The following is a 21,954-nucleotide window of genomic DNA, read 5'->3' on the forward strand; positions in this document are numbered from 1 at the left end:
TATTTTGACAGATGCTTTTGTTGTTGAACTAACCGTTGAGGTATTATAGAAGACAGAATGTGACGCAAAGGAAAAAACTAATATTAAAACTTAGAAAAATCATACAAGTCAAGATTGAGTGGGGACTAGAGTGCTGGGGTGTGTCATTTGAAACACCCTGGACAATCATGCCCCATGTTATTAAATGGCAATGTGAATGCAGATGCTTCAGCTTGCCTAGACTCATGTCACTACCATATACTAAAATGAGAAATGATAATCCACCATCACTAAAAATCATGGCTCGAAATCCTGAAGATTTGGTGGATCCATTGTAATTAGCACAGCTTAAATTGATGGTAAACTGAACAGATTAATAGCAGCTAAGGCCAGCATCATTGGAACTCAAGAGTCAAGCTATATTCAGAACTGAAGTAACAGTATAGTTCTTGGCATAATGTAGATTTAGGGTAATGACATTTTACATGTTGTACTCTTGACACACTAGATGTCACCTGTCAGTTGTAGCTTCAGCTAAAGAAATCATGGCTGTTATAAAATAGATCTTTAGTACTGAGCTAAGATCAATTCAAATGCACCAGTGTGTGTAAAAACGATTCAGTTTTCTGATGCACCCAGGTGCTAAAGATTAGTGCATAAGTCAGTCTCCAGGCACACATTCAGAAATTGCCATTTAATACTAAATGTCAGAAGGCAAGACTGATGTAGTCTAGTGATTAAGCAGATGAACTACAAATTGTCAAAACGGATTAAAAATTTATTTCTGACCGATGATCGTCATTTTCTCAGCTTTCAGCCTGTTTATAATATGAAAGCAATGCTTGCCTGCCTTCATATTGTTTATATAGTGTCAATGATATATATACATGGCTCTTTAGAGGTAAAACACTTGAAAATAGCGAGTCCTGCTGAAGTTGTACGGTCTAACATATATGTATGTACACATACACACATAGGAAAAGGAAGGAATGATAAAAATATAAAACTTTACAATTGTGAAACAAATTATTCAGATAAAATACAAAATATACAGTAGAATAGAAAGGTAACAAATACACATCATCAAAGTACTCCAGATTCTCAAACAAAATTAAATTCAAAATTTCCAGAGTTTGGGAAAACAAGTTTTTAGTTGAACTCTAAAAATAATGAGTCCACAAATATTTAGGGAGGCATTTTCAAGTGGATGGAGCGACGAGTGAAAAAGGAAGAAACCAAGCCAAAGAGGAAGAAACCTTTGGTTGGCTGGGAAGCATGGAGTTCCTGGAACACAGATCTCAAACTAGAAGAAATGAGGTAAGAGGAAATAAAGGTTAAAAGGGGCAGGTAGTGAAGTGTTTGGCAGCTAAGACATGAAACTTCTACTGAACCCTGTAAGGGAATAACAAATGAAAAGTTATAGAAATGGGCTGACATGTTCAAAATAGAGCGAAAAGAGAACAGAAAGGGAAACCGTAAAACTAAGATGAGATCATGGAAGACCAGACAAATCATTACAATAACCAAGGCAGGAAATTAGACTGGATGGCTTTTGTGGTCTTTTCAGATTCTATGAACTAAAGCAGACCTTTCCAAACTGTGCTGTGACACATTAGCCTGTCAGTTGCAGTGTGTAGGTGTGTTGTGAGAACATAACATGAACCTGAATCTGTGTGAAATAAGCAGATCTTTTTTTTAAAAAAGGTTTTCATGCGCTATGTTGTGCCCCCATACAATTCATTATTACAATTTATGTACATGCCTGTAACTTACTGAGGGTAGGTAATCTTTGATTTGTTAGTAAAACTGAATTACTGTGTCGCTAAATGATACAGATCGTCACCAACATAGAAGTGTTTGGCAAGCTCTGAGTTATGGTCTTAGTAGAAGAAGCGAGAAGAAAATGTCTGATTTTAGGGATATAAAAAAAAAAGCATCATGCCCTTCATGCAACCTCCACATTAGCAAAGGACAGGGTCAAGAATAGAGCCAAGACTCCATGCTTCCCTGACAGCATACATTATTAACATGTATGTAGTAAGGAAGCATTAAAACATGGTAACATTCTGCACTGTGAACACTGACAAGCACTCGTATTGGGTGTGTAAAGAGCAGAAAGAAATTTTTGAAAAGGTGTAACATGTTGAGCTTTAGATCTTCACCTCTCAAGTTTAAGTCTCCACAAAGCCTAACAAAATTGCTCTGAATTGGCAAAGGCTTTTTGCAGACCATCAGTCTCTTTAAATGCAGCATCAGAACTGCTTAAGGCCCATGGGTGGTTATCTTACTCTTTCCTCCCAATTTTTTTTGCCAATGTTGCCATCCCTCAAAATGGACTCTTTCATAGGTGTCAAGTTGGACCATGCTTAATCTTGATTAAGGATAGGTGTGTTGTATCTTATTTTGATCACTTATGTGGTCCTTGGTAAACTTCCAACTCACCTTAGGATTCCAGTTGGCTGATGGTCTTTGCCCATCCTCCCTAAAGCCTGTGCTATTCAGTTAGTTCTATTGCTTTATGGAGAGGCGTCTCCCTTAAGGGAGTGCTGTCTATTACCCTTATATCTGCAAGCAACTTCAAAATAACATAAATGCCTTTGTTCAAATCTTATGGGCAACAACCATGTGTAGTGAGGGAAACCTGCCAATTGAAGTCTTTCCTGTTAGTTCATAATAATAATAATAATAATAATAATAATAATAAAAACTTTATTTATATACCGCCCTATCTCCCGGATGGGACTCAGGGCGGTTTACAGCCATAAAAGCAACACAAACATTACATAACAACATAATACACATTATTAAACAAAGTAAAATAATACAATTATAACAATAAATCACACTTACATGACCAGATCAAGGGGACGGGAACCATAAACCCAATATATTAAAATGTATCATTTTAGGCTAGGGAAATCTTGTGCAATGTATTCAGGCTCAGAAATCGGCGGTATTCCAGTGTAATTACTCAAAAACCTGCCGACACCACCAGGTCTTCAGTTCCTTACGGAAATTGGATAATGTAGGGGATTGCCTGATCTCTTTTGGCAGTGCATTCCAGAGCCGGGGGGCCACTGCCGAGAAGGCTCGTTCCCTCGTCCCCACCAGCCGCACTTGAGACGGTGGTGGGAGCGCGAGAAGAGCCTCCCCGGAAGATCTCAAGGTCCGCACTGGCTCATAGGAGGAGATGCGATCACGGAGATAGGTAGGGCCCGAGCCGTGTAGGGCTTTATAGGTCAAGACCTGCACCTTGAATTGGGCCCGGCAGTTTATCGGCAGCCAGTGGAGCTGCTTTAATAGGGGCATTGTGTGCTCTCTATAGCCGGCTCCCATTAGAAATCTGGCTGCCGATCTTTGAACCAGTTGGAGTTTCCGGGCCGTCTTCAGGGGCAGCCCCACGTAGAGAGCATTGCAGTAATCCAGTCTGGATGTAACGAAGGCATGGACCACCGTGGCCAAATCAGACTTCTCGAGGTATGGTCGCAGCTGGCGCACAAGTTTTAAATGTGCAAAGGCCCTCCCGGCCACCGCCGACACCTGGGCATCAAGCGCCAGAGATGAATCCAGGAGGACCCCCAGACTGCGGACCTGCGCCTTCAGGGGGAGTGCAACCCCGTCGAGCACAGGTTGCCACCCAATACCCTGATTGGTCCCACGACTGACCAGAAGGGCCTCTGTCTTGTCTGGATTAAGCTTCAACTTATTAGCCCTCATCCAGTTCGACACAGCTGGCAGGCACCGGTTTAGGGTCTGAGCGGCTTCCTTGGAGTTTGGTGGAAAAGAGTAGTAGAGTTGGGTGTCATCTGCGTAGAGATGGCACCGAACTCCAAAACCGCGGATGACCTCTCCCAGCGGTTTCATGTAGATGTTGAAAAGCATGGGGGAAAGAATGGAACCTTGCAGGACCCCACAGGTCAAAGGCCAGGGGTCCGAGCAGGTGTCCCCCAGCTTCACCATCTGGGAACGACCCTCCTGAAAGGAGCAGAGTCACTGCAAAGCAATGCCCCCAAGACCCATTCCCGAGAGCCGCCCCAGAAGGATACCATGGTCGATGGTATCGAAAGCCGCTGAGATGTCCAGGAAAGCCAGAAGGGATACACTCCCCCTATCTAGTTCTCTGCGGAGGTCATCCACCAAGGCGACCAAAGCAGTTTCAGTCCCATAACCAGGCCTGAAGCCAGACTGTGACGAATCCAGATAATCGGTCTCAACCAAGAATTCCTGGAGCTGAGAAGCATGGGACTTGAAGCCAAATTTCTCATGACTCAAGGCTATCCACACTGCTTCACTGTCAGAACTCTGAACAGCTCTGAAACTCTGCCAGTTTGCCAAGTCTAACAACCCAGTGGCAGATGTTTGCAAGTCCATTGTCCAAGCAGATGATCCCTCTGTTTCCTTTTCACAACACAGACTACTTTGGAAGGTATTTTTGACCTACAGATCAGAGTTCTGTTCAATTCTCTTGTCCTTGGAACCTTGGTCACACAAGGTTTATCATTTGGCAGCCAAGCCAGACAGCAAATAGTCCACTGTATTTTCTTTGGCGAGCAGCTGTAAGGTGTCATTAGCAAACAGAGCCAATGTGAGTTTATTCTGAGTTCTGGCCAAAGTATCTCTCTAGAGAAACACCTTCAAAATTGTCATAGAGACCATTCCAAATCAAAACTAGTGGCGTATGATTCATAGAACATGCAAATGGTTATTCAGTGTAAGTTGTGCATTGTGTAAAATGTGTCACACATCTTCCAGATTCAAAAAAGAAAGAAATCCCAGATGTTGACTCTTGCTTTCCACTGGTGTTATGGCTCTCCTGAAAAAAGTGTCCTAATTTGAATTAATTAGTATATGTGAACTAGGATTACACCACCCACACCTGTGCTCTATACCAGGGCTTCTTAAAGTTTTTCCCAATAAATTTCAACACTACCCAGGTATATAAAATAGGTATAGAAATCAAACATTGACTTATAATAAATCAGCATTTGCAAAGTTTATTAAACAGACTGAATTTTCCTTTTGTGGAGTACAGCTGAAGTACTTTCTTCAGAGTCCTCTGTAAACATTGCACATTGTCACTAACAGATTTATGTGAATGAAACCTTTTGCTGTTGCCTAATTTTTTTAGGACCCCAACACTGAGCTAAGGACACCCCATTTGGGGTTGAGGTCCACTGTTTAAGAAGCAGTAGTCTATACTGCCTCCAGACCTGTAGACATTAACACACAGGTGAATGTTTTAATTGACATTGCCTTTCTAGCCCTAATTTATAATTTCCCCTGTACTTTTCAACCAGCCCTGTCCGGAAGTTATATTGCACAAGCTCCTACCTCCTGATTCCAGTATTTATTACTGTTCAGGCTATTGATTGTTTGATGATGTTGTTTTATGTTGTTATAATATTGTTAATTTTACTGATTCATGTTTTTAACCTATGTTTGATCGGGCCCGTCACCATGTAAGCCGCCCCGAGTCCCTTTAGGGAGATGGAGACAGGACAAAAATAAAGTTATTATATTATTATGATGTTAGGGCTTATGGGTGAAGATTTGAACAGTGTTATGATTATACTTAATATTCTGCAAATAGCTGTACAGTTCAGGATTACATACCTAGGCCCAAGGGAATACCACAAGGGGATGGGAGGTCTGCAGCTCTCCAGATGTCAGGATGCAACTTGCAGAATAGCTTCCTTTCAAAACTGGCTTGGCCAGTTAGGAATGGCAATCCATGAAGCAGAGGGCCACAGTGATCCCATCCTTGCCTTACACCCACATCTGCTGACTAAGAGCGAAGTAAGGTACATTTGACCCACACCGGTATTATCTCTTGGCCCAAATCAGTAGATCTAGCTGGCATTTGTATTGTGTACTATAAACGACTGGCTAACTCTGCCAGGCTTTAGTTTCCAAAGATGTTTCAAATTCCATCCAACACCACCTCCTGCAAACAATCCTGGATTTATGATACAAACAATGTAGGGTTATTGCTCAATTTCAATGCCAGGCTGGAAGTGCCACGCTGAATTTTGGCCTTTGTAATCAAACTCTCCAAACACAGATTTTGATTGCAGCACTGTGACCCTCTCGGCTTTAAATTTCTTGGCAGAAAATCGTGTGTCTGCTTTCTCTGTGGCGTATATGTGTTTTGGGAGGTAGTATACAGTCACAGCTCTCTTGTATGTCATTCAAGTAGCCAAATCTTCAGTAATTTTTCAAAGGTGGTGCAGTGTCTCCCTGGTGGGGATAAGATGCTTCCATCACGTCTAATTGCTATACAAGGGTACAGGAAGGGGAAGTAACTTATTGCACTGTAAGCAAACATTCTAGTTCCTTGTTCAGCCACATCATTAAAAATTCTAAGCAGGAAGTCATTTGCATTTTAAAACAGTCTCAGCTGAGTACAAAATGTGAAGCAGCTTTACTTCTTTTGCAGTTGAAGTGTCTCCCTTGCAAAACACTCATTCAGAGAATAGAGGAGGGCAAGTGTTCCACAAGAAAAAATTTCGTCTTCGGTAGCACCTTTCATGTAGATTCCAGCTACATGGCAGTCTTTTATTACTTCGTTTTCCTTTAGCAATTTCTTCAGTAATCTCCCCCCGCCTTTTCCCCTATCCCAGTAAAACATACATATTAGGGAAAGGTAGTAGCCATTCACAGTGCAAGACCTCGCACAATGTCCTGGGCCTTTGTGCAAGAGGAAACAGAATAGGCTGCATGTTGCAGTACCTGTGGCGTGAAATTCCATATCATCAGGGAACGAAGTAGTTTATACGCTGGGAGATAGATTTGCAGCCTTGGGCAGAAAAGAGTTTCTCCTCCTTGGGTACAAACACCATCATCCTTGCAACCTCGTCCAGTGCCTCTTCAGTGAATGGAAGGCCCCGTGTTAGAAAAGCATCCCTGGCACACAGCCGCACGTGGCGGTACTCCAGGGGCAGGAAGGGTACTAAGAAGTCTATGAGGTTCTCTTCTAGAAGGCTATTTTGGGTATACCCTTCATCTGGAAAAAAAATATAACTATTACAGAATGGATCTCCACAACACTGTACACTTCCTTTCATAGTATCACAGAGTTGGAAGAGACCACAAGAGCCACCCAGTCCAACCCTATTCTGCCATGTAGGGACACAGCACCAAAGATGGCCATTCAGCATCTGTTTAAGACCCCCCCAAAGAAGGTTCTGCCATACTCCGATGCAGCTCATCTTTATTTATTTACGACATTCCTACCCTGCCTTTCTCAGCCCAGGAGGGGACTCAAGGCAGGTTGCATATAGGCAACTATTAGATGCTTTAAAAACAGTGTAAAATTCAACACTAAAAGAATTAAAACATTTAAAGCAAAACAGTTAATCACGTAATCCACAAGCGTAAACCAGGCCGTACCAAGAGTCATTGCACATCAATCCATATATGTTTATTGCACAAATTTTCCAAAGGTTTTGTCACAAAGCCATATTTTTACTCTATTACGAAAAGTCAAGAGGGAGGGGGGTGATCTAATATCCCTTGGGAGGGAATTCCACAGCCAAGGGGCCACCACTGAGAAGGCCCTGTCTCTCATCCTTGCCAATTGTGCCTGCAAGGAAGGCGGGACAGAGAACAGGACTTCTCCAGATGCTCTTAAACTCTTTGATTTTCTGGATGACACACCTGTCATCTTCTGCCACAATGCATTTGGGAGAGGATCCAATAGAAGAGAGTGAATGTATTTCTTTATGAAAACACACTGGAAAAATTGCTAAAGAACTGGAGACACAAGCTTGTCTATTTAGAAAGTTTTTAGCTTGTAAACTTTTAACGAACACATGTTCTATTAATGGAGCCATGGTTTAGACTCTGCCCAAGAAAACAGGGCAAGCAGTTTTATTACAGGTAATACTACATGGACAGTATGCTTTCAACTAAGATGCACATCTAAACAAAGTGAGAGAATTTGTGTGTGACAGAGGCACCCAAGGTAATACTAGCAGGACAGTAGGCTTTATAAAAGTGCTACTCCTAGCAGGGTTATCTAAAGAGAAATGCTCCAAGTGGAGACACCAGATTAAGATGCATTCATCCCTAGTAGAAGAAAACTCACAAGTCCAGTATTGATGGCAACAGAAAACCCTTTTAAGAGGAGCAACCAAACAGCGGCAATATGATGTAGTGACATTAGCAGCGGATCTCTGATATTGATATAGTAACCATTAGGCTACTGCACTGATCTTGTAGCAAGCATTATACTATTGCGAGTGATGCACTTAGATGGTGTGAGAAATGCCACATATCTAAGCTGTGGCCAGAAAAGGAAGATACACCAGAGATCAAAATGCAAAAATACATTGCCTAATGGAGGGCGCCAAAAATGTTTAAAAGAAAATAATCCTGTTTTATAGATTAGATTACAGCCTTCAATTAAAGAGACTATGAAAATCTATACATTGTACTGATGTGTGACTTTACACTTTGGACAAGAGATTGCTACCAGGAAACATATAGCGGGTTATGGGCTTTTTAAAAGTTTTTTTAAGATTTGGGTAGCACAGGGAAGGGTCAACGAACCCCTGGAACATGTGTTTGCTGTCTATGCCCCAGTTCAGAAGATTTCACCTCACTTTCCATCCTTGTGACAACTGGATTTTGGAAAAAATTGGGTTGTCATGGAAACAAGGATTGGTGAGAAAGCTTCTGTGGAGATGCCTTTTCCCCTAGATAACTCTTGCAGGAACTAATTCTTTCTAGGGGTAGATTTCCTCACACTTCCTGTAGTTTCACCTCTGTTCTTAACTATGACCCATATGTAAGACAGATGTCTGTAACTGGAGAACTGCCTGCAATGGATTCCTATTGGCAAAAGGTTCAGCCATGGCAGCATTTAATCACCCTGTGTAATTTACATGCAGAATTTATCGTATGAAAATCATAGTTAGACTCTGAAACTGTAGAACAACACAGAATTTCAACATATGTTAGGAAAAGAAATTGTTTAATATAAGTGCAATGACCCAGTGGCAGGGAGGAATGCAAGCCCTCATTTCATGCAAAAAGTGGCCCTTCCCACATTTTTGAAAATACCTCCCCCCTCCGATTCCAAAGAAGATGACAGTGCAAAAAAGTGTAGGAACAAGCAACCTCTCACCTGTAGCTCCCATCAGCTCTGTCCGCAAATATGGCTCTAAGAACTCCAGAGTGATTTCCTCTCGGGCTCTGCCTGCTCGCCAGAAATCCAGGGCCACTTCATTAATGATATTTCCCCCTGTATTACTGGGTGCCAAGAAAGAAAATTAGCACAAATTAATATCAGCAGAAACCAATGGTCCCACAATATCATTATGCACCCTGAAGTAAAATAGCACTATACTAAGATGGCAAAATTCCACGATTAGGGAACTGAGATGGTTCCAGTATGAACTCAAAAGAAGAAAACATGGAAGGTGTCCAGATACTACAGCATATCCTTAGAGAGGCTGCAAGACAAATTACCCTATTTTTCTTTCCCTAAATGTTGTAATATACACCCTTTTAATAGGACCTGCAGTTGCTTGCTTTTTCTTAAAAAATTATGTGTATCTTCCTTTCTCTTAAAATCAGTACTGGAAGGCATGCCCTATTCAATGGTGTCTGTGAATAATTGGAAAATCCTATCAAAAAGCAACATGGGGTTCAAGATTCCAGGAAGACTAACTTTCAAGTGTTATAGAGAACTGGCTAACATGGCCATATTACACTAACAGAATACCTAACCTATTTTGCATTGGAAATATGTGACATGTTAAAGTCAGTAAGTCACACATATTGGAGACTGGGTAGGTAGGCTGAGGCTGAGAAAACAGCGACTTACCCAAAGCAACCTAGTGTATTAAAAGCTGAGGTGAGATTTAAACCAAAGATATCTTGGTGACATCTTCAGACACTGCACCTAAGCAAAGATCTCCAGAGCAATGGGTGGAGCATAAGAAAAGGTCCAACGGTTCTATAATCAGATAACATGCTTATTTCCCTTTGTGCAAAAAGGAGTTGAGCAGCACTGTTATCTCTACACTAGCTGAGGTCAACTTGCTGCCCTCCAGTTTGACTGGAACTCCATTCACTCTTTATCACTTCCTATTTTGGCTAGGTCTGATGGAAATCATAGTCCAACAAACTCTGGAGTAACACCATCTTGGAAGGCCATTAACCGAGATGTGATTGATTTTTTTAAGCCTCAGCCATGCAGTTCAAAGGTGGCACACATCCAAAGGACTTGCAAAGTCAACAAATGAAAGTTGGTATGAATCCTACTAGTTTCAAAGGGCACCTGCCTGAGATATGTTGAAACAGGCCCATTTGTTTTTCACATCCGGGAAAGTGCTTCCAATTTCAGAGAAGGTAGGCAAGAATTTGAGTGCAATTCATAAATGTGGTTTTGGAAGGATTCAAGAGCAAATTTCAGAAAAGAAACATATTTTGATTGGACTATAGCTCTTCTCCCTCCTTCTGAAACAAAGTGACTTCTATCTTTTCACTTGCATTCCTGCTATTAGGGCTATTAACTATTTCCAAATGGGAATCATCTTTCAGAAAGGGTCATTCGACATATATGCTTGCAGAAGCCCTGGATGCATCATTAGATTTTCCTTCACACAGTTTTTCCTGGCTATTCATCCTTTGAATACTTCCTTTAGAAACAAAACTCTTCTTTTTTCCCTTTTTCTTTTCTTTTCTTTGCTACTAATTATTGTTAGCAAGAAAAAAGCATATTACAACTATAATAAGCAAACATACCATAAGCGGTATACGTTTTTTCAAAAACCCTACTAATCTACTTTCTAACTATTTCAAAAAATCTACACGACAGCACACACACAAAAATCTTGCACATACACACACACAAAATAACCCTTCTTTGAATTGCGGTTGTTGTAAAGTGTTGTCAAATTAACTTGTGGCAACCCTATCTCCAATTCACCCTTGATCAAGAGCCCTGCTCAAATCATATAAACTTCGGGGCGGGGGTCCTTGATTGACTCTCTTCATCTATAATGTGGTCTTTCTCGTCTCCCACTGCCTTTTACCTTAACAAGTTCCTCACCTCAGGAATAAGAAGATAGACCGCCGGTAATTCACCATATCAATGCTGTCATGATGATCCACATAGGGTTTCAGGACATCAAGGAGGCCAGCATGAAGCTTCTCTGCTTCATCAAAAATGAAAAGGGACTGCTCACAGCCTTGCACTGTCTCACTGATCTCTCTTGCTAGCTGGACCTGAACAGGTACAGGAAAGTGGTGTGAATTGCATAGCAGGACATTAATACTAGCATATATACCCAGTGTTACTCAAATATATTTTATATAATGATATTAGAAATACTCATTGTTAGCAGCCAGGCAAACTGTCCTCCTACATACCAATCACAGGAAGGGAAGGGAAGGGAAGGGGAATAGGACATCCTCTTGGCTGTGATTGTGGTTGCCGTTGTGCCTACTCTTTCGTCACTCCGACTGGGACGAGCAGTAGTCTCACAGAGTAAACTTATCTCACAATGGCTAATAACTTGCCACTGCAAGGGCACCTGAAGCCTCTCTCAAGATTTGGGAAGCTTTCTGCCTGACTCAATTTTCATGATTAGATCCCTAGTCCTGAAAATGGTAGATATTTTCATTTAAACCTCCAGTATTTTAATTTGAATAATGAAAGGACTGCGAACCAAGTCTAGTCCACACACATCAAGCCAAGTAGCCTTTGAGGTACATACATACATATTTCACTTTTATATACAGGCAGTCCCCGAGTTACAAACATGTGACTTACATACAACTCCTAGTTACAAACAGAGATGAGACAATAAAAGGTGAGAGGAAATCTACCCTTACAAAGGGAAATTAACTCCTGGAAGTGTTATCATGGGGAAAAGATCTCTCCACTGAAGCTTTCTCGCCAATCCTCGTTTCCACAACAACTCAAATTTTTCAAAATCCATTTGTCACAGGGACAGAAAGTGAGGTGAAATCTTCTGAACAGGAACACAACCAGCGAAACAAATGCTACAGGGTTGTTTAACCCTTCCCAGTGCTATCCCACACTGAAAAAACTTGGGGCTGGAATTACACTTAAAAATGTACCTGTTCCAACATACATACAATTTCAACTTAAGAACAAACCTATAGAACCTTAACCTGGGAATTGCCTGCATATAGATTTTGATATTCTCATTTTGTTGGGTATAATTCTATAATTCTCACACAATAGTTGGCAACAACTAATAACTTCAATGCTTTACAACAAATGTTTTTTTTAAAAAAACTGCCAAATTAAACAACCAAGGCAGACAAACAATTCAGTTGTTAATTTCAACTAGAGTAGACCCACTGACAGAATCAACTGCTGAAAGATAAAGTCATGCTTAAGAAAATTCTAAAATGAAAAGGTGTAGTCTTGCTGAGAGTAACTAGATTGATATTTAAAACACAAAACTTCTGCCATAGTCCTATCACTAATAAAATATTACGAACAGAGGAGCAAAGATGGCAGTTCAGACCAACAAATGTCAAAACAATAAAGTCACACCAGGAATCCCCCTTCCATATCATACTTGGCCTACCTGTTATCCTCTTCTGAAACTACTTTTCTCACCTTGTATATGTCCACATATTTGGAATGAGGGAAGTGAAACAAAGAAATGAAGACTCTGACACAGTTACTTTTCAGGCCATCCCGGTACAAATGTTCTGCCATCATTCGGGCCACAAAGTTCTTCCCTGTGCCAGACCAGCCATGGAAGGAAAGAGTCAGTGCTTTCTCTGGATTTGGTGTCTCCAGGAAGCCCTGAACAGCCTTCAGGACAACATGTTTTACCAGGTGTTGACCATGGAGTCGCCGGCTCAGATCCAGTTCCAACCCTAATAGGGAAAAGGGGAGGAGGGGATCATTTTCATGTCATTTTGAGGTTGCCAAAAGTGCCCTTATTAAAAAGTCATCCCCTAAGATTAAGGTTCTATTAACTTTTATGCCAGAGAAATATTGAATAAGACTAGAACCTGAAAAAAATATTTTGGCCACAATTCCCAGAATTCTCATGCCGAGATATTTAACAGTTGTCCTTCTTCTCCTGCCCCCTAAAAACATTCCCAAACTCAGAATGAGATTCATATGGCATAACCACCCAATTATTTGCTAAAGCCAACACACCCAAGATACAAATGTGGAAACATGGAAAGCAGAAACTCATCATTTGTGATTATTTTCAAAGGACTAATTCAGCCAAGGAAAATATTACTGAAAGGACAAAGAATCCACATCAATTTGTGTAGAACATTTCACAAAGGTATAGAGCCTTTTGGTATCCTAACTTATGTGAGATAGAACTTTTAAAGTACTACCAGAACTTTGCAAAAGTCAAGAACTGCTTAAGATATTTTGCTGCTTCAGGCAGGACAAATGCTGATTTCTCTTCCGACCCAAGTCAGTGGTACATGGTAGTTGAGATCTTACATCAAGCAGGTGGAACATAACATTTTGCCCACATAGCTGGGCGTGAAAGGGAATGAGAATGAGCAATATGTAAAGGGAGAGCCAATGTGATCTAGTGATTTCAGTGCTGATTCTTGAGACTTGGGTTCAAATTCCTGATCAACCATGGAAATGCATTAAGTGATCTTGGGCAAATCACACAATCTCAGCCTGAAGAAGGCAAAAGCAAACCCCCTCTGAACAAATCTTGCCAAGAAAATCCATAAGCAGGAAACAACTGGAAGACACACAACTATATATATATATATATATATATATATATATATATATATATACACACACACATACACACACACACACACACACACACACAGTAGAATCCCGGTACTCCGAGTTAAACCGGCAGACCTCAACTCGGTCAACCGGATAACTCAGATTACCAGGCGGGACGCAGGCTGGATCGGGAGGCGCTGCTAACGCCAAGAAAATCCATAAGCAGGAAACAACTGGAAGACACACAACAATATATATATATACACACACACACACACACACAGAGTAGAATCCCGGTACTCCGAGTTAAACCGGCAGACCTCAACTCGGTCAACCGGATAACTCAGATTACCAGGCGGGACGCAGGCTGGATCGGGAGGCGCTGCTAACGCCAAGAAAATCCATAAGCAGGAAACAACTGGAAGACACACAACAATATATATATATACACACACACACACACACACAGAGTAGAATCCCGGTACTCCGAGTTAAACCGGCGGACCTCAACTCGGTCAACTCAGATTACTAGGCGGGATGCAGGTGCTGCAAACGCCTCCCGATCCAGCCCTCGGCCCAACCGTGGTGAGGCCTCTCCATGGGGATGAAGGCTAGATCGGGAGGCGCTGCAAACGCCTCCCGATCCAGTCCTCGTCCCATGGAGAGGACTGGAGAGGCGTTTGCAGCGCCTCCCGTTCCAGCCTTCGTACCCATGGAGAGGCCTCTCCATGGGGAGAGGACTGGACCGGGAGGCCTTTCCGCGGTTGGGAGCACCCCCGCAACGAAGGGGCTCTCCCTCCCTTTGGCGGAGGCCTGGAGCCAGGGAAGTGACTCCCGCTTCCCTGGCTCCATGCCTTCGCCAAAGGAAGAAAGCCCCTTCGTTCGGCTCCTTCGTCACGCCGGGGCGGCAACACCGGTGCCCGGCGAGGCGAAGGAATCGGACGTGCGTGTTGCTAGGTAGATAGCAAGCTACCTAGCAACACGCACGGGGCGCTCGCCCCTTGGGAGGTGCCCCCTGCGTGTTGCTAGGTAGCTTACTATCTACCTAGCAACACGCAGGGGCCACCTCCCAAGGGGCGATGCCCCGTGCATGTTGCTAGGTAGCTTGCTATCTACCTAGCAACACGCACGCCAGAGAGCAGGTGAACGGGGAGGGCCTTTGCGGCCCTCCCCGTTCACCTGCTCGGATTGCACGGAGGCTCGAACAAGCGGGGCTCGAACGATCGGGGTTTTACTGTATGTATGTATACATATATACATATACATATACATATATATATATATATATAGTCTCACAGGTCCAAATAGCTGAGTACAACACCTCAATCTCTATTTACTAGCACTTCCAAATAAAACAGGAGTGATTCTTAAGCCCAGCCAGATAATTCAGGTTAGCAAAAGGGAAGAGGGAAACTGCAGTATGTGGGAATGATGGGAGGTTGAATTTCCAAGGGAAGAGAACTTGTTTCAGCCATTTGACTGTGTTACAGGAGGGTTCTGCACCACACGGAATGCAATGCTAGTGCAAAACTAAATACTTTCAAAGGGAAAAAACATTTTAAAGAAATCATGCACTGCATCATATAAAGTTCGGTGGATGTGCTAAAACCTTCCTAATGGAGCAGAGGGTAGTGCTATCTGAGGAAACAAGCCTTTACCTGTTATATTATTGGTCACTCTGCAATCTCCTGTTGCACAACACTTGCCAAACCTGCAGTACCAACTGGAGACCATCTCAGTCACCATGGGCCAATTCCATCCTAGAACAGAGTTGAGACAGTTTTTAGAAAGACAGAAGTACACATTTCCTATGGCTACAGCTCAAGAAGTTCATGCTCCCCATAGTCATATCCATCCTTAAAACTGACTTGCAGAATTAACTCATAGAATGACTGAGTCAATAATTTTACAATTAATTCACTCTGAAGCAGCTCTGGCTGCCTCTGCTGTCTGTGCCCCTGTTCAGAAGATTCCATTTCATTTTCTGTCCCTGTGATAATTGGATTTTGAAAAAAAAAATGGCTTGTTGTGGAAACAAGGATTGGTAATAAAGTTTCAATGGAGACGTTTTCCCCAAGATAACGCTTTCAGAAGCGAATTTCCCTTCTTCAGGGGTACATTTATTTCACTTCTTTCACTTCTTGTTGTCTTGCCCCTGTTCTTAACTACGAGTCATTAGTAAGTCGGATGTTTGTAACTCAGGAACTACCTGTACAACACACCTAATAACAATTTCAAAGAAGACAGATACAAACATTAATTAATTTCATTGTTACAATTTAGGTTAGTCAAATGTGTTTGTAAGTCAGAATTAGGTAAACGTTTTAGGTGTAACTCCAGCCAAATATATATAGGGGGGGGGGGGGGGTACGCTTTGGATAGCACAAGAATGGGTTAACATTTTGTCTATGCCGCTTCTCAGAAGATTTCACCCCCGTTCTTTACTATGAGTCATTTGTAAGTCGGATGTTTGTAACTTAGGAACTATCTCTATAACACACCTAATAACAATTTCAAATAAGACAGATACAAACATTAATTCATTTCATTATCACAATTTTGGTTAGTGAACCTCTTATGCAGGGTTAGTTTAACTTCCCATTTGCCAGTAAAACTGAATTAGTGTGCTGCAAAATGATACATCTCAAAAGTGTGTCACCAACATGAAATGCTGAGAAGTCTCTGCCTTCTAAAGATAAAGGTTTTCCCCTGACGTTATGTCTAGTCGTGTCCGACTCTGGGGCTTGGTGCTCATCCCATTTCTAAGCCGAATGTACGTTATCCGTACATGCCTCCAAGATCATCTAGCTGGCATGACTACATGGAGTGCTGTTACGTTCCTGCCGGAGCAATAACTATTGATCTACTTACATCTGCATGTTTTGGAACCGCTAGGTTGGCAGAATCTGGAACTAACAGTGGGAGCTCACCCTGCTCCCAGGATTCGAGCTGCCAACCTTTCGGTCAGCAAGTTCAGCAGCTCAGCGGTTTAACCCCCTGTGCCACTGTGGGCTCCCTTGGCCCCTTCTACATTGCCATATAAAATAATAATAATAATAATAATAATTTTAAAAAACTTTATTTATACCCTGTCACCATCTCCCCGCGGGGACTCGGGCCGGCTTACATGGGTCAGCGGCCCAAACAACATAAGGACAAAATATAAGCAACATAATATACAGTAGAGTCTCACTTATCCAAGCTAAACGGGCCGGCAGAAGCTTGGATAAGCAAATATCTTGGATAATAAGGAGGGATTAAGAAAAAGCCTATTAAACATCAAACTAGGTTATGATTTTACATATTAAGTGCCAAAACATCATGCTATACAACAAATTTGACAGAAAAAGTAGTTCAATACGCAATAATGTTATGTTGAAATTACGGTATTTACGAATTTAGCACCAAAATATCATGATATATTGAAAACATTGACTACAAAAATGGCTTGGATAATCTAGAAGCTTGGATAAGCAAGGCTTGGATAAGTGAGACTCTACTATAAAAAAGATAAAACAGTAATATAATATACTAGCTGTGCCCGGCCACGCGTTGCTGTGGCAAAGTGGTGGTGGTATTGGTTAAAAATTGTTGTGTAATTTTTATTTGATGTTATTTGTATTTTTTTAATTAATTTTATTGTAAGTTATCTTTTTATTTATTATATTTTATTATTGTATTGTATTAATGTTTAGTGTCTTAAATTATTTTTAGTGTTTTTTATTATTTGTATTGGGTTGCTAGGAGACCAAGTTGGAGGAGCTTAGCCTTCTAACTGGCAGCAATTGGATAAAAGCAATTATTCCTCTCTCTCTAATTAGGACTTTATTTTTCTTTTCTTTTTGTTGTATCAACCTAGAGGCGTGGATGATGGGTTGTGTTGTCAAATTTCGAGGTTGGGGGGCCTGTAGTTTTGTTGTTTTGTGGGTCGCCGTGATGCCATCACTCTTTTATATATATAGATAGATCAATTAAAACAACAATACAGGATAAAAAATTACATTTAAAACACATAAATGGTAAGACCGTAATAAATACAGGATAGATTATTAAAAACCCTCTGGGGCTGATTAATTAATGACTGTATCTCCGAAGGCCTGGTTATCTGCTTCGAACTGGATTACCTGACAGTGCAGACTCCTATAATCCAGTTCAAAGTAGATCATGTGGATTATCTGCTTTGATAATCTGCATTATATGGCAGTGTAGAAAGGGCCTCTGACTGTAAACCTTCATAACTGTAACTGTGCATATACTGGAGGATTACTGCTGGGTCCCTTTACACAATTAATCCCATGTCATGACATAGACATGCACCCATGCATTGGCTTGTAAGAATCTCCAGAGAAGGAGGGGAAACTGTACCTTGCTGTTCCAGGATGACCTCTTTTTCTTCCTCCTCCTGTTGTTCTCTCTCTGCCAGGGCCTCCTTCTCCTCCTGCTCATCTTCTCCCTCCTGCTCCTCCTCGCAGTCCCTCTGCCAGACCTGGCAGGCCAAGAGGCGCCAGTACCTCCTGGAGAGGGCCGTGACGTCGCCCAGGTGCCGCCCCAGCTTCTCGTAGGGCCCGGGGGCGGAGAGGGCCTTCTCCTGCTCGGCCTGCACCAGGAGGAAGACGAGGCAGGCCGAGAGGAAGAGCAGCAGCACCCGACACGCCATGGAGGGAGGCAGAGAAGGGAAGCAACCTTCCTCGGACACTCTCCATGCCCGGCCCTCAGCACTTTAAGGCCTTCCTTCCTCCCGTGGGCTTTCCTCCTCCTTCTCCTCACGCAGCGCGCGCAGGGGGCGGAAACGAACATGGCGCTGATTGGGCCTCGGCGTAACCATGGAGACAGGTAGCGTCGTCGGCCTGCCTTCCCGCCTCCCATCCAAATGCAAAGGCCCTTCCACACAGCTGGATAAAATCCATCTTGAACTGGATTATATGGCAACGTGGACTCAGGGCCCTTCCACACATATAACCCAAAATATCAAGTCTGATCATCCCACAATATCTGCTTTGAACTGGGTTATCAGAGTCCACACTGCCATATTATTCAAAGCAGAAATTGTGGATTATCTGACTTGATATTCTGAGTTATATGGCTCTGTGAAAGGGCCCCCAGAAGTGTTTGGGATTTTGAATTGAGCTTGGGTATCCAGCGATGCCCATGTTATTTGAAAAAGGGCTTGTTTGTTTTGGGGTGTTAGGTCATATCAGTTTGGTAATTTGTAACGCCATATATTAGGGGGAGAGCCTCCGATGGCTCAGTGTGTTAAAGCGTTGAGCTGCTGAACTTACAGACCAAAAGGTCCCAGGTTCAAATCCCGGGAGCGGAGTGAGTGCCCGCTGTTAGCCCCAGCTCATGCGAACCTAGCAGTTCGAAAACATGCAAATGTGAGTAAATCAATAGGTATCGCTCCAGCGGGAAGGTAGCAGCGCTCCATGCAGTCATGCAGGCCACATGACCTTGGAGGTGTCTACGGACAACACCGGCTCTTCGGCTTAGAAATGGAGATGAGCACCAACCCCCAGAGTCGGTCATGACTGGACTTAACATCAGGGGAAAACCTTTACCTTTCCCTAACGCCATATATTAGGGGGGAAAGTCAGTCTTACAGATGTGGGTGAACTACAATTCCCTGAATTGTGGGTCAATCATCCCCGAACCCCACCAATCTTCAAAATTGCCCATGCTGGGTCTGTGTGCCAAGTTTGGTTCAGACCGTCATCAGCTGGGTTCAGTGGTCTCTGGGTGCGCAGAAAAGGCCTATTAAATGTCAAATTACATTACGATTTTACAAATTAAGCACCAAAACAACATGATTTACAACAAATGGACAGAAAAAGCAATTCAATATGTGGAGATTTGTAAAAGGACACCATGATGTAATAGATTGACTGGACGCAGCTGATTGGCTGAGCCAATCAGGAGCCAGAATTCCAATTGACTACTGCCTCTAGCTTGGTGCTGAGACAAATGGTTTAACTGCCACTTTCACCTCGGAGAGGGAAGCGAGCGCTGACTGGAAACTGTCAGGAAGAAAATAACTGCCAACTCTCAGAAGCCCAATTATTGATAAGGCAGATGAGGCATATTTAAAGACTGTATAAAAGGACTGTTTATTCCCTCTGTTCTCTGTGTGAATTCAGAGAGACTGCTGTATATATTGTTGCCCTGTTTGACCATTTGAACTGAAGTAAAGATACTGTTACTTGTTACACAAGCCTGAGTGACACTTTATATACTGCAGGGTATATTTTGGTTCAGAAACTGCGGTAAAGCTTCTATTTATTTATATCTACAACATCATACACAATACACTATAACGTTATGTAGTAATTACTGTCTTTACGAATTTAGCATCAAAACATTGCAATGTATTGAAAACATTGACTACAAATAAAGATAGAATTGCATAACATAACAACATTGTTGGAAGTTAAATCCGTAAAAAGTTCTGTCATATGAAGGTTTTTAAAAAGCTGTGGTCCTTGCCTGCCTGGAGAAGCAGCTGTGCATCCGGGCAGGAGTCAGACTGTGTTGGATAATACAGAACCTTGGATGAGCAAAGGTTGGATAAACGGGAATACTGTATATCTAAGGCCCTTCTATACTGCTATATAAAATCCAGATTATCTGCTTTGAACTGGATTATATGGCAGTGTAGACGCTGATAATCCAGCTCATAGAAGCCCTAGCCATCTTATCCAATTGCCAGGAATTCTGGGAGTTGGAGGCCAAAACAGCTGGAGGGCCATAGGTTGGGCAAAAAACCTATGTTTGTTAAAAAAATTAACTTGATCATTTGGTGATTTAAATTTGCCATTATTTTGATACGTAAATGGTTTTCATGTGTCAAATAAGTATTTATTTTTCCTCTCATTACTCTGATCTTGTATGTTAACTTTTCTAATAGGGCAAAAGCTCATATTTTATTTAACCAGTTCCTCATTGATAAATTATCTATTTTTTTTCATGGTTTGACCATTATTAGCCTTGTTGCACATAACATAAGCAAGATCAGATCTTTATTTGACAACTCTTTATTCTCATTCTCAAATAAAGAAATAACAACCCCAGAACTTTGGGACAAGTTTTAGCCATATGCGGCTCCAAATTCAAAGAAGTGGGATATCGAAAGTGTTTGATATCCCATAGTAGCATAGCGGCTTTGTGCGATAAAGTTCTGTCTTTGGTATAGTACTGTAGCTTTGTGTGGAAGTCAAAATCTTGCTGAGGAAGATGGGCGTTGGAAAGAGCCCTGCTGCCCCCTGGTTGCAGTAGGCAGGTTTGCCATCCTTTCTTTGAAATCAATTCTTTCCTGGCACACAGGAATAAAGTAAATACAGTACAACTTTATTTTGAGGGAAGGCTGCATCCAATTTAATTTTGGATAATCAGGATGCAGCAACGAAAGGTACCCATGAACAGGCCAGGAAAAAATTGGCAGCTGGCCTAGCTGTTGAAGATATTTATTTGTTCAGAAGGGAGTCTGCCTCTTTCTGAGGCTGAGAGAATGTGACTTGCCCCTAGGTGACCCAGAAGGTTTCCATGGCTGAATGAGGATTTGAACCCTGGTCTTCAGAGTTGCAATGTAACGTTCAAACTACTACACTACACTGGCTCTCACAGAAATCATACTCTCTACAATAGGGAAATACAGTAGTAATTGTAAACTTCATTTGCAAGACAATTTGTGTATATAATAACAGTCAACATATGGGACTATGTATTTATCTATGTATGTATGTATGTATGTATGTATGTATGCATGCATGTATTTTCAAGGATGGCTCCCACATCCAGAGAGCTGTGTGAATCCCACACAATAGATCTGGACCAAATTTGGAGCACATAGCCATCATGATCAACTTAGGCCGCTTTAACACTGCCCCTATATCCCAGGATCTGATCCCAGGTTATCTGTTTTGAACTGGATTATATGAATCTACACTGCCAGATAATCTGGGATAAGTAGATAATCTGGGATCAGATCCTGAGATATATGGGCAGTGTGGAAGGATCCTCAAAATACTGGCAGAGTTTTTTTTGTGTGTGTGGAGAAGATCACAGAGGATGGTGGGACCCGTAGTCAACCAATATCACCAGCCAGATTTGGGGATAATGTGATTTACAGCCGGGGAGATCTGAACCTGATGAGAATTGCAGACTGACCAGGTCTTGGGCTGATGGAAATTGAACGCCATGCCCCGTACAATTTTCTAAATGGTCCCACTATACAGTTATGGATTTTTCTAATGGAAATTCATAAAATCCAA

General features: G+C 42.0%; 1 protein-coding gene across 1 annotated transcript; it reads right to left on the minus strand.

Annotated features, from left to right (window-relative positions):
• Positions 1 to 2,671: 2,671 nt before the first annotated feature.
• Positions 2,672 to 18,484, minus strand: tor3a (torsin family 3 member A). Its single transcript, XM_008117804.3, has 6 exons — positions 18,059 to 18,484; positions 15,352 to 15,453; positions 12,584 to 12,849; positions 11,039 to 11,214; positions 9,107 to 9,231; positions 2,672 to 6,982 (listed from the first exon to the last, which is right to left on the minus strand). Exons 1-6 carry the CDS (start codon positions 18,348 to 18,350, stop codon positions 6,732 to 6,734), a joined length of 1,212 nt encoding a protein of 403 aa, XP_008116011.1. The 5' UTR covers positions 18,351 to 18,484; the 3' UTR covers positions 2,672 to 6,731.
• Between the last annotated feature and the right edge of the window lie 3,470 nt (positions 18,485 to 21,954).

The sequence above is a fragment of the Anolis carolinensis genome, chromosome 4 (genome assembly GCF_035594765.1).
Source record: "Anolis carolinensis isolate JA03-04 chromosome 4, rAnoCar3.1.pri, whole genome shotgun sequence".
Taxonomy (NCBI): domain Eukaryota; kingdom Metazoa; phylum Chordata; class Lepidosauria; order Squamata; family Dactyloidae; genus Anolis; species Anolis carolinensis.

Bases quoted from the DNA above. Each gene is read 5' to 3' on its own strand.
- tor3a (XM_008117804.3), bottom strand. From the start codon at position 18,350: ATGGCGTGTCGGGTGCTGCTGCTCTTCCTCTCGGCCTGCCTCGTCTTC. The intron at 15,454-18,058 runs GTACAGTTTCCC...ACTCTGTTCTAG, and splicing joins GGTCATCCTGGAACAGCAAG to GATGGAATTGGCCCATGGTG. The intron at 12,850-15,351 runs GTAAAGGCTTGT...TTTCCCTATTAG, and splicing joins AGTGACCAATAATATAACAG to GGTTGGAACTGGATCTGAGC.